Genomic DNA, 13,931 nt, shown 5'->3' with positions numbered 1-13,931 from the left:
ATGTTAGATCATATGTTATCAGATTCACCTCCAAGCTGAATTCTTCTTGTCTGTTTCTAAAGATTAATTTCATTTCAAAACCAAGTTTCTAATTTTTAAAATGATTTTTGCCAGTAGTTAAAATGTGAGGATAAAAAGAAAGATCTTTAACTCTTTTTTCCAGAACTATTATTTGTTCCCTTATTGTTTTATTGGGCAAAAGCCAATAATCTTTCATGATGGTGTTTGTGTTACCTTGCCAAGTTATCAGTGATTGGTATGTAATGAGGTTAAAGGTACAACAATCAATGTTATTTATCATATTAGCAAGGCATAATGCTAACATGAGTTAGAAGCATTCATTTTTCATTATAATCAGCTCTGATTCAAATAAAGGAGAAAAGGGATTAACGTGTTACTAAACTAAACTAAATTTATCAGCATTGCATTTTAATTCAATCCTCTCTGCTTATTACACTTTATCATGGAATCGTATCTATCTGATCATACTTCAAACTATCCGATGTGAATACGATCAAAAACAATTCCAAGCAATCAGTTCTCATTATATCTGTAACGTGAAATATGTTAGAGTTGCCATTTGCCAGCAGCAAATCCATGTATGTGCTAATCTATTTTCTTTCACTCCCTCCTGCTTGCGGAATTCTTGTTTCCAAAATGGTAATCCCCCAACAGAAGAAACACAGTGATAAGATCAATTAAAAAAAAAAACACAGTCTGACTGCCATTGGACTGCCGGCAGTTTCCTTTTGACCCTAGGTATCTCTGAGCTGCAGGAAGTGGCCCAGGTTCCGCGGTACTCCAGCATGAGACCCTCTTAGATTGTGCCGGGGAAATTCCCCCTGCTGCTGGCTAAATGAACTCCTACCACTCCACATCGGCCAATTAACCAATTGGCCTCAAGGGAACTCAGCTCATTTTTCACGCTTTTTCATTTTTTTCCACTCTGGTTCAGAACCATATACTAAGGTTCACTTTTTTTTTTTTTTGGAAGCTTAAACCATCTATCAGATGACTCCTAACAGACAGCTGCTCTTTGTTACAATTCATAATGTCATCATAATGTTATCATAATTAAATCTTCATTATGACAAAAAAGTTGTAGGCGTCGTCACCTGAGAGAAAGCAAATACAATTTAAGGCTCTGTTATGTACTTTACGATTAAAAATTAAAATCCTGGGTATATTTTGAAATCTCATTTGTTTAACAGTAATTTGCATCCTCTGGCACTTGCAATGTGTTTCTCACATATAAAACTGATGCATGTGCTGCACCATGAGATGAATGCATGATTTTTATTTTCACATCATCTATCAGTTTTCCTAGAGAGGTCCTTGAGGGAGGTGTTTGTGTCATTAAAGTCACAGAATTTGGCCCCATGGTACCATCTGCTTAAATGGCTGAATATGATGTAGAACCTAAAGCCTTGAATAGCTGTGATCACCTCAGAAATGACCGAACCGGCGTCTCAAAGCAGTCGAAGCTGATGGCAACACCTGCTAGATGTTGTAGAAGAAAGGACTACCAGGCTCCGTGGTAACCTTCCAAGCAATTCATCCCTGGTCCCAACAGAGCCACATTTACATATCAAAGTGTACTGGATTCAGCACACTTGAGGTTTTTAGTTAGGAGCTCTGCCCAGTTGCGCAATGACCGAGATACACCATCTCAAGGAGGACACAGCTGGTAGGCTGGGTAAGCGTGTGCGGTAAGGATGGAAGGGTTAAGGCACACGCTCGGCTTTATCCATAAGGAACGTCTGTGAAATAACAGTGCATTTTCAGCACACAGCTGCTGAAACATACAGTGGGCTACCGCAATCTGTCCGTGTGGGTGATGTTCCCAAAAACGACACGGCGCACAGGGTTCAAGGAAAATCTGCCGTTAGGGGAAGCCTGGCCATGTCATCGAAGCGCAGCCGTTTCCTGCTCTTTCACTTATCACACGTCAAAATGGTAAAATCAATAAATGTTCAAATAATGTAATAAAAGAAAACGATAAATGACATAGCGTACAATAAAAACAAGCAGACAAATGTTTTTAACCTTGCTGTTTGACCAGCAGCACCTGCTCTTACAGAGGCCTACATTTTCTTCACAGACATGGATTCGTTTTTCCCCTGTGAGGCGCAAGGAAGCCAGTCCACTCCCACCACCTTTCCGTTTGCTTTCCTGTAAAGGACTGCTGTGCTGCCAATATAGTTGAGCTGAAGGACCTCGCAACAACCTGTACAAACATATAAAACCTACACAAAATCTGTACACATTTCCATCACATCACGTTTGATGACTTAGCTACTTTCAAGGTATGAAGAAAGTGGCCAAACAAAACAAGCGCGTGCAGAAGCACAGATTACACTGAACACTGTAAATCTGATGAGAGGCCATTACAGCCTGGACCCGAGAGTTTGCTGCTGAAGAGAGTGGGATTTATTCATTTGACCTTGCCCAGGAGGGAGGAGTTGGGTTTAAAAGCACTTTCACACCAGCTTTGTAATGCATGCCACCTCAGCCTTGCAGGACGTGAATGCATTTCATCTTGCTGATCATCTATTTGTGAGAGAAAAGCATTTTTAAGTTGCGTTTCTGTCCAAATGAAAGTGTTGAGTGACCAGCGGCCATACCCTTACCATGTCTGGGTGCTCCAGGTAGTCTCTACAAAGAGTACCAGTCATAAGTTTGGACACACCTACTCATAGAAGGGTTTTTCTTCATTTTTTACTATTTTCCACATTTTAGAATAATAGTAAAGACATCAAAACTATAAAATAACACAAATGGAATTATGCAGTGACCAAAGAGGTGTTAAAAAATATAAATGTTTCAATTTGTTTATTTTATATTTTTATTTTTATATTTTAAATTTACTTTATTTAAAAAGTAGCCAATAATTTTTTTTATTATGTTTTTTTGAAAAGATGCCATACATAGGCATCAACTTCACTATTTATATTTGTCTAAGAAACACATTGCAAGCATTTAAGCATGAGTCTTTAGATCAAATGCATGTTGACTGCATGTTTCCCATTATCTCAATCAGGTATGTCCAAACTTTTTACTGGTACTGTACATCTTACACCACATTTTACACCAGAGGCACACAACACACAGACACTCCCCATAAGCACTCACACAAGAGGCCTAGAGAGGAGTTTTTTCCTGGCATTTGGCAGATGCATCACGTGATCAGAAGGACAGAGAAAGCAATCAAAGCTGATCCTAAAGCACTGAGCTCATTTACGGCCACCAAGGCGAATGCCTAAATGACACGCCCCGCCCCGGACACGCCCGCTTGGCCCACGCTAGCAGAGAGCCATCACTTTACACTCTGGAGCCGAGCCTCCGCTGAGCACCGCCGCTGAGCGTACAGTAGGACACAGTTTAATAAAGGGAAACAGCGGCGGTGGCATTTCTCATTTCCTTTGATAGATACTGTGGTTATGCATATTTGACAGCACCAGGGGACTCAGCTGGGCGCGGGACTTAGCGTGCTGATGGATGATTAGGTCTGTAACTAGGGGCCCTTTCTCTCCACGCCTCAGCCAGCACCCATCGCCGTCCCAAATAAAGACTGCCACCTCACCGCCAGCCACAGCACCAAGTGCGGGGGGAATGAAATAAAACCACCCACCGCGCCTTTATTGACTTATTTGTTAATGCATACATAAAATATTCATTAATAACTGGAGGCAGTCGCAGGTGGAAATCCAGAAAGGCACTTCAGCGGAATCACCTCTGTAAAATGGGTTACATAAATCAATCATTAATGTTTGATTTACTCATCAGGGATGAGCAAAGGGTTACGCAGCAGCCTGGAGAGGCTTCTGACTGACATGTGGAATCCCCCCTGCTCCACTTCCCTTACCTGAAATTATTTCTTATATTACCTCCACCTCCTGGGATGGCCCCAAGGCAGTCACACCACGCATCCTCCTCTGAGCTGACCGCAGCAGCAGAAACTTTTGCCATCGTAGACACACTGTCTCAAGAAAATGTTTCATATTCAAAGAGTGGTAGTGGTGGTGGGGGTGAGGAGGGTCACAATTTCATTGAGCCTCTGTTTTGTTTTAGTTTTTTTTTTATTCAAAGAAGGGACAACAGATCATCATTCATTAAATAAATCTCTCTAAAAAACAATATTTACAATCCATTATTTTACATCCGGTTTGGTCAGGTGAACAAAAATAAAATCTACAAATATTTACATTCCGTGACATAAATGTATGCTATGAAAGGCACCTCTTTTAACCCAGTGATTCCAGCAGTGCACAGCACCTTGGTTTTCTGCACACACCTATGGTGGAGATCACCCTGCCAAGCGTATGGTTGGCATGGTGATCTCTGGAGATGCTTCAAAGTGACACTTGGGCAGAAGGCAGAAAGGACAGGACATCTGTACACACATCTTGTGAGGGATTTCCAGTTCCTTAGCAACATGACATTTCAAATTGATTGCTTGACCAATGATTTACAAAGGATATGTAAAATAACTACATATTTGATCACAGTTTAAAAAAGGAAATGAAATATCTACAATTGTTGTCAAAAAAACACCATGACACCATCAAATCTGATTGGGTCATGCAAAGAAATGACACAGCTACTGAATTAAGGACATGTTCTAGTGCAACTCAGGGCATGCCTGAAAGATTTCCATTGATTTCCCAGAATAATTTAACACATCTAAAATTGGTCCTTATTACGAATTTCAAGTTCTCAAGAACTAATATGCATTTCAAATTCAAATGCAGGTTAGGCATTGAAAATGCATAGTGGGGTTTTTCATGCTACGACATTTTTATATTCAAGTAAAATTTGAATGAAATGTGATCTAATGTCAAGTTGACGGTCACACGCTTTAGAGGCCCTGAAGGTTAAAGAAGGGACTCTCTGGTTCTCTCACTCTCACTTAGAGGAACATCAAGTGTTCACAACCCCAGGATGTTGATATGGGCATCAGCCCAGGTCTCTTCTCTCTCCCCCAACCCTGTTGATAGTTGACAGTAGGTTTCTCCAGAGGGATGCCCCAGAGGTCATAGGTTGCAGGTTCAGAAACGGGTAAGAGGCAGTGGTTAGAGTGAGAGTGGTGGGGGAGGGTGCTCGTTGCACTGGCAGGAGAGCGGCCATTTTATCACAGAAAAACACCTTCCTGCCTGGCCCAAGGAAGAAGCACTATGTCTGTATAAAGAGAACAGGAGGATCCAGAAAGCTTGCTTGTGCAACCTAGTCATACCCCAGAAGATGCATGGCAAAATAATGATAATAATAACGATCCATCTTAAGCAGCTCTGAGGTTCTCAGAGTTGTCACAAAGGAGAGCTTATCACTGAGCCCTGAAGGACAGGAAAGCAGGACTACAGCCCCATTAGCAGTGATCACTTACTATTAGCTTACCTGAGTATCATCCTGTTGCAGCCCTTCTCCCACTACAGGCATAGCTAAGGGTCACACACACACACACACACACGCACACACGCACACACAACCGTATGTACAGCATACAGTCAGAAATGTACGCTACGTATGAAGAAAGGTTCAATTGCTAAGTAACACTGAGAAGTCTTCACATATTAAAGCTATTACCAGTATCCTCCACAGCGCTGACTGACAGCCGGCTGTGATATGAGAATTAAAAAAAACAGCAGGCAGCAAAAGACTGTAAAGATGCGACAAAGGCTGCTTTTCTGACACACCTAAAGCTTAGATTTATTGGCACGGCTACGGAAGCAGGCATTTCAGTTACAAAGCCTCCCCCCTCCAGGGACCCTATCCGTCACCATACATCAGAGCAGCTTACGACAGTGTCACCATGGAGAAGAATGACTTGTTTGAGCGGAGGTGTTGAGGGACGTCTCCTGTAACCCCCCAGACCACAGACCCCAGACGTAAGCATACACTCCGTCTGCCTGCCCTTCGGTGAAAATGGCATGCCTGGTGTTTTGCGCTTGACGACACTGCTTTTCTTTCATCGCAGGAATCGGGTCTAGACTGACCACTCGAAAAAAAGACCTTTACAGCGACCGTCAGCCAAGTGATCCGCTCTATCTGAAAGTAGTATGTATGAAGTATCTATGAAAGCACAGTATGAAGAAGGTGTGCACTGACTATTGACCCAAGATGTGCTTTCTGGAAGCCAGGATGCAGTCGGGGTGAGTGCCCTCCCTTTGGCCGGCTGCACATGACTTTCACTGATCCAGCAACTTCACTCTCGAGAAATCACACAATATAAAGCGTGGTGTAGTACCCAATACCCCAGACAGCAGCAGCACATTAACAATGTGGTTTAGCCAATGAAGGATTTGAGAGGGTCATCTTAAAAAAACAAAAAACAAATCTGGGCTGTATGTTGTCAAATCTGCTAAACACAGACACATCGCATGTGCTTGTGAGTCCCTCCCCCCCTTCCTGTGTAAGGTGACATCATTAACAGAAAGCCATAGGTATTACAGGTATTGATAGCTTTAACTGCTCATTGAAGGCTCCCAGATAATGGACTCGTGTATCAAAGTTCAAGGTGTATGTGAGCTTCCTCAGGGCTCTCGCAGCAACAGGGGGCTGTCGGAACTACAAGTACAAACAAGGTTATTTACTCCTCCAGACTTTAAAAAGCAGCTCAACAAAGTAACCTAAACGACCCTGCAAGGTTTGAATCATGTCTTTTTCTGCGGTTGTGGGATGATAGCGGTTTCCGAGCTTCCATAGATTACCTGCTGATATTGCCAGGAGGACCCCCCCCCCATTAGGGTAATAAAAGGTTTTCATTAAAAAGAGCTGTAAATCTGGAGGGTGAGAGGAGCAACGTGTTCACTGGGAAACAGATAACCTATAAATCCACCGATATTTGTCCTATGAAGCCGTTCAGCATCCGTGGCGCGCTGTAGGAGAATTGGGCATCTCCCAGCTCCACGGGGCTCTGAGGAGAACTCCCCGCTTCAGTTTAGAAAGGAGCTCATCATCTCACACCAACCTGACCTAGTTTCAAGTACCCCTGAACTTACATATACATATTCATCAGGTTTTTAATCACCAGCCAGAGATGGGAGGTATAACAACTCTGAAACTGGTTCCCATCTCCCCATGGACACAACCTAGCTTTTCCAGCACTCTGTCCTGTCCCTGATGTGCATGTATATGTATATTTCATTGCCTCTATAATGACAGAGAAGAGAAGGAAGAATCTATTGGCCTGTCTGCAAATTCTGTCACTGAGGGATCCCTCTGTTCCTCACCACACAGTCATAGATACAAGCAACAATTTTGGGAAACTAAATCCTTGGAATCTCCACACAAATCTTGATGCCCCATGTCCTCAGGCCCAGCAGAGCTTGGTCTAATTTCTGCAAAGGGATGCAATCTCTGCTCCTTCAGAATACACTGGCAGCATGGCCATCTCACCGAGAATTTCAGTTTCAAACAGCAAGCCTTGCAGCTCAGGAACAGAGAGAAGGCAACCCAGGTCCTGAGAAAAAGATCACTCGCTTCCAAGGGGCTGAGAGGTCAAACTGGAATTCACCAAAGAGGTGTAAAGGACATTTTCCTGTTTGAGGTAGAAAGCATTAAATTCACAAATTCACAGAAACAAAAACTTCACAGGGGGAGATACTCCAGTCAGTTAATGAAGGGTAGAGCTCTACTGCACTGTCAGTAAAGGACAGAGGCAAAGCAAGCGCACCCTGGAGAAAACAAAAAAAAAAACAAAAAAAACAATGCAAGGAGTCAACTCTGTGTGCCTGCTTGCAGCTGATAGCGTGTTTAAAGTGCGCTGTGTGTGTGTTCCAGCATTGTCACACACAGGCAAACACACAACAGGCCTGGAGCAGAGCCGCTGCTAACCCGTACTGTGTCCTTCTGCAATGCAGTTGTAAAAGCTCCAGTCCCATGGAATTCATCCAATAGACGTGATCAAATCCACAAGGGAAAGTCGCAGGTGAGGCAGTCAGACTGTGAATTTGGTGTTCCTCAAGGGCCAGTCCTCAGGCTAGTAAAATTCTCAACTAATAAATAAATAAATTAAAAGAGTAATTGTGCAGCCAAGTCCAAAGATGTCTTAAGGAATAAAAATTCTACCAGTGAAAGTACAAACTCATGGAGCAAGTGGGCGTACATTTGTTGTGTCTGAGAGAAGTAGCACTGAGCGGTACTTAAAAATCAGATAAGAAAAAAGTAAAACAAAAAGCCTACACCTTCAGTCTGTTGTCTCTATCTTTACAGATGACTGCTTGCCACAGGTTACCACATAATTTGTGAGTCATAGAGGCAGGGATAAAAAAAACCCCAGAAATTTATAGAAATATAACTGGCTGGGCAATATAATTCACAGAAGCTGCACCCCCTGCAAGTTTTTTCACCCTGCTGTGCTCCTTGGGACCAAAATCAGAGGACTTATTTTCCCAAGCCCAGGCCAGATCCGAACACTGATGTGTTGAGGATCTCCATTAAAGATTTTGAAGTCGAGCAGAAGGCCCTCGTGGGCTGTTACAACGCCCTCATCAGGTCAGACTGTCACCTATTCCTCCTCATTTTCGCCAGCCAGATCTTCACAGACATGTCACTGCAGAGAGGGAGAGGGAGAGAGAGAGAGAGAGAAAGATTGTTGGAAAGACAGAGAGAGAGAAACTCAGTTGCTGGTGTTTTGAAAGGCATCAGTGTAACTCCCACACAACAACAGAGACCCTGAGTATCAGACATCAAAACAACACATCTCCAACACAAAGAGTGCTGCCCTCCTCCTGCCCTGATCTGCAATTACAGAACCAGGTTTGGACCTGAAATAAACACCCAAAGAGCTCATCTGATGTCTGAAACTATCACCATTACAGTTAAATACAGCTGTGTTTTTCCTTATCCATTGAACACAACAGTCCCTTTCAGTTTTAACAGAACTAAATTGTAAGAAAATGACTGAAACTTCCAGCAACTTCTTTCTCTGTTCCTCCAAAGAATTCCAGCTGTCAAGCTAATCTTCATCCACAGCACAGTGAGCTTCTGTGACGCTAACAGAAGCAGCTAATCATATTAACTCTGGATAACCAACACTAATTCGCATATGAGGCCACTAAATTCACACCGTATGCCACAAACTGTGGCTGTTTCTAAACCTCTAAAGGGCTTCAATTAAGAGGATTTACATTGGCGGGGCATAAGAACCAATTAAAATCAGGATGTGTTTGTGCAACGAAGAGGATTCTGCACCCTGAACATCAAGGCGGTGGTGGCAAAGCTTTAGCGAGCTTAACTGGACCACCTGGTTCTGGGGGGCAGATGGAGGGAGATCAAGCAGGATAGCTAGAGAAGGGAGAGAGGGAGTGAGGAAAGGAGGAGAGAAAGAGAGAGACTGTACCAGAAGGTGGAAGGTGTTAGGCTCATGGGAGACTGGTGGCCCGGGCCTTGATGGCCAGGACTCGGCGCGGTAAGCAAGGGGTGAGGCCAGGAACGTAGCTCCACAACTTCACCCGGCAGTCACTGCAGCAACCCCCACACACACACACGCACGCACGCACGCACATACGTGCACATATGTGCACACACGTGCACACACAGGCACGCAAGCACAAACACACACATGTGCACGCACAAACACACACACACACACGAGTGTGGCCGTGCATGCACACACACACATGCACAGACTCACATATGCATACACATGTGCACACAAGCACACATACACACACACAAACACACATGCACACACAAATGCAAACATGCAGATGTTCGCAGACAAGGAGGCAAGAGCAGGAGGAGTTAGAAGCAGTGAGAAAAGATGTTAGTAAAGACTCTAACCACATAACACACACACGCACACGCACATGCACACGCACACGCACACGCACACGCACACACACACACACACACACACACACGCACACACACACACATACACACACGGACACCCAAAAGCATGCTACAGAAGACATCTGAACATCTAAACATCCACAATGCAGCCTCGCAAGCTCACAAACAGGGATGTCAGGAAGCAAGAGGACCGCCCAAGCAACACTGGCTCGCCGGCCCCCGGCCTGCAGCTAGCATGCATTTAACAGCTCAGATCTTACACGCTAATATACCCTCTGGGAACACACAGTGCCTCACATAATTTCTTGACTGGTCAGATGATATTTTTAGTCTCCCTGTGGTGCCACTCACGGTCAGGTTTACACTCATAAAGATTCATTTTATGTGTTTTTCGTCTTCTATTTTTTTTTTCCTCAAGTGCAGAAAATCCACCTTCTTCTCTGCCAATCTGGTGAATTCCTCTTGTCTCCAGTAGCAACTGTGCATCAAACGTATCTGCAGGTTTAACCAGCATTTTTGTGCTGCACTACACAACAATGTGCCACCAAGGTGCACCGCTGTGCACTGAGCTGGGGACAGAGCTCCCGTCTCCTGCAGAAACAATGACCAGTACTGCTAACAGCTTTAATGAGGAGAGCAAGCCGAACTAAGCTTGTCATTCTGCCTGTACTCTAGAGTGAATCTGGTACTGTATCATGCCCGGTCTTGAGTACCCTGAAGGTCTCTGCTTTCACTACATTTTTGTGTATATACCAGCAGGCTCCTTTAACTGATTCATCTTAGGGTTTTGTAATTCAGTTGCGCTAAGGCGACACATCCCTGCCCGACTCTCTGCTGTCTCCCACCTGGATGCTGTGAAGATGTGCTTGGAGTTGGTGCAGATGGCGTTGATGGGGCTGTCGTGGCCTTTGATCTCTCCGACAGGGGTGAAGTTGTCCACATTCCAAACCTTCAGCATGCCTCCCCGGCAGCCGCTAAGCATCATGGGACGGCCAGGGACGTACGCCAGGGCGCACACCCAGTCTTTGTGGGCATTGGGAATTTGCTGGAGGACACAGAAAGGAAAGTGGGATGTCACGCAGATACCACAGATGATTTTAATATATTCCCCACTGGAATAAAGAGCGTCCCAGGCTCCCATTAACAGTCATAAGACTACAAAGACAAGAATGAGCTTTCTTACTGTTAATGTACTGCCTTTTAATAGCTCAGCCATGCTTACTTATAGAGACATCATCAATGTTAAACTTTAATGGCTTGACAAACTGATTCCAGTACTGAGCACCTCTGGCTTTAAATGGATGCTGTTTCACAGACAGTGATTTACTCATCTCTCCAAAGGATTAGAGGTAATTTTGCTACATTACGGCGTATATTTAAGAGCTCCCATTACTTGGTCATTTCAAAGAAAACTACGAAACTCAAAAGTAAGTATTACCTTTAAATACTACAATTACAGTGCTATTATATGTTCAGGTATAGGTACTACTGAATACAATTCAGTTTTTTTTTTTCAACTGAATTACCCCTGAGGTAAACTGTATGACTCAAGTTAAGAGGGGTAGAAGTTCTCTTCCAAAGAGGGTGAACTTTAAAATCGATTCTACCCAGGAGTCTTTGCTCTACCAGTAGAACGTGAAACTGAGTGAGAGTTGACTTGCCAAGTTACAGATTCAGCGCAAGCCCTCGGGGGAGAGAAACAGCAGCACGCAGTACACTTTGAGTCACTCAATGCACTCCGTGCTCCGTTTCATTGTGCACAAGCCGCAGGCGATGGTAAACACGTCAAGCCGCGGCACAGCTATGAAAAGCTGACCTGGACTACTACAGGTGCAAACAAACGCCCGGCAACATCCTCACTCGGAGCTCAAAGCACACAGTGCAGTGAGGGGATTAGAGGATACTTTTCGTCTGTAACATTTCCACACCAAGATCCTTTCCTCTCTGCAGGACCGAGCCCAGAGTGTAAATTTATTCATTCAAACACATTACACAGTGAGCTAATGCGCTCACAGGCCTCCATCCCATCCCAGCCCCAGAGCAGGTCTCACTGCTGTGCCAGCTGGGGTTGGGGGGGGTGCCCCCACTGTCACCGCCCTCCTGACACCAGCGGTGGATAGCTTGGGACTGAACGCGGACACCCCCACCGGCAGCCCGCGGGGGATATCACATGAAAGGAGCAGCACTGTGGCCACCACGGTTTCCCCGCAGCTGAAAGACTGGCCCCTTTATCCAGCGGCACGGCCCCCTGCTTGTCTGTGGACCCTGACCCCCACGTGAACCCCATTCAAAGTACGGCTCCCCTGCCAAGGAACACCACAGCCCCCAACGAAAGCCCACACAGCCATGCCATCAAATGCCCTGCTTCTCTTCTTTCATGTGGATATAACAATTCATTTTGCCGTACACACACGGGAACCCAGAAGCACTATGAAACAGAAAGACATCATGTTCCCACCAGCTGCCTGCTTCGTACGGCACGGGTTGCAGAGCTGTGCTTCGGGGGCCACAGAGGAAGTTAAACACAAGTGGTGTAATGATGATTAAGTGCCACCATAGAGGAAGGGGAAATGGATCCATGGATCCATGAGAGTGGCCCCCTGAGGCCTTAAAGAGGAGCTGGCAGCATGCTGTTTGCACTAATGACATCCCTGAGGTAAAAATATTTGGGGACCCGTCCCTGTCTCATAGCCCCTAGCTACTCGATCCCATGCACAGCATTGCACAAAGCGTCGTTTCTGACTGTGTCAGTTGTGAGATGCTGTTAACCAAAGGGTGTGGCTTATGCACTTTGTCATTTTCACAAGATGGCATACTATCCAAATTGTTTGTATGCTTTCACTTACACACTGAAGAATAATGGCCATGTATTTCATGACCTGGGCTTTGTATCCAACTATTAGATCTGTCTTCTGTCAATACCTTCTGCTGCCCTTGAGGTGTTTTGAACCCATGTTACCCATGATGCATCACTGCTCCCTGAGGAGGACTTGCGATCTGTGTACCTCAAACACACCTGAAAGCAGGCATGGGCCTTTGTATATGTTCTGCACCTGAGGTTTGAGAGCTACAAGAAGCTATTTTAAGATCTGTGCCAATCAATAAATGCACACAATCACTCTCTTTCCCTTTCCTTTGCAGCTTTGCCCTTGCAATTTCCTCATGTGGCATTTACTGTTCCCCTAAGTTAAATGAGATAACTCGCTAATTGATAATCGTGTCAACTTCATCACAAGACAGCCAGGTGGCAGCTAACTACTAGTCCACCACCACACATCAGCATTATCATCAGCCAGCTAATGGCGCCATGTTAACATACCTACCAAAATTTAAACAAATTCTGTATACCCTCACTGTGATTTTGGTGCCTAAAATTCTCCTCATGTCCACTTCCTTTTAAAAAAAATGTCCTTTGCTTGTAAATGATTTCATAACCTTGTTAGAATGCAGGGGGGATCCGTCCAGAGAAAGGACGTTTTGAAGAATGCCTTCAGAATCTCACTGGCCATCGCGTACGAAAGCAGGGGAATCTATCAACACAAAGCGTTAATGAAACTAAAGCCCTGTCAAGCGGAAAGGCAGGGTTTTTTTATTATTATTTACGGTAATGTATTCCTGTGAAAGATCTTTAGGGCCTTCTGAGGAAGCTGAATAATTCCACAATAAGCACAGGGTTCTGTGAGATGGCCTCACGATCCGCAATCACAGATTCCGCAGGGGCTGTTGCATTATTAATGTTATAGGTTATTCAATTAATCTTTAACATTTGAAACGGGTTAATCAGATCCATTTTTTCCATTGTAATTTAAATCCCTATACAATGCAATCACAGACAGCATATTAGTTTGATGTTTTTTTTCTGTTATTTATAATTACACAGCAAACTTCATTGAGTTTAATGTTACAGTGGCCTTGTACTTGTAGATTTACACACGTAAGAAAACAACACATAGGGTGTGAGAGTACTTGGTGTGTAGGAAACCTTACATAATACCCAGTACTTGCATACACTCACATAGATACAAGGTCACTACACTATCAAGTGTAACCACATATTTTATTCCAAACAATATACAGTGCAATATTTTAATCTGTGAACACTATTTACGTGAACAGATTGATTTCAACAGTAAATT

At 44.2% G+C, this 13,931-nt stretch overlaps 1 protein-coding gene across 1 annotated transcript in view; it reads right to left on the bottom strand.

Moving 5' to 3' along the window:
• Window positions 1-9,138: 9,138 nt before the first annotated feature.
• LOC118780532 (kinesin-like protein KIF21B) overlaps window positions 9,139-13,931 on the bottom strand; it is a 53,426-nt gene continuing 48,633 nt past the window's right edge. The window contains exons 32-33 of the mRNA XM_036533077.1: window positions 10,641-10,840; window positions 9,139-9,462 (exon numbers count right to left, since the gene is read on the bottom strand). Of these exons, the coding sequence (XP_036388970.1) occupies window positions 9,363-9,462; window positions 10,641-10,840 (300 nt within the window). The 3' untranslated portion in view covers window positions 9,139-9,362. The remainder of the gene's footprint in view (window positions 9,463-10,640; window positions 10,841-13,931) is intronic.

The sequence above is a fragment of the Megalops cyprinoides genome, chromosome 7, assembly GCF_013368585.1.
Source record: "Megalops cyprinoides isolate fMegCyp1 chromosome 7, fMegCyp1.pri, whole genome shotgun sequence".
Taxonomy (NCBI): domain Eukaryota; kingdom Metazoa; phylum Chordata; class Actinopteri; order Elopiformes; family Megalopidae; genus Megalops; species Megalops cyprinoides.
This window is presented reverse-complemented; position numbering and strand designations above follow the sequence as displayed.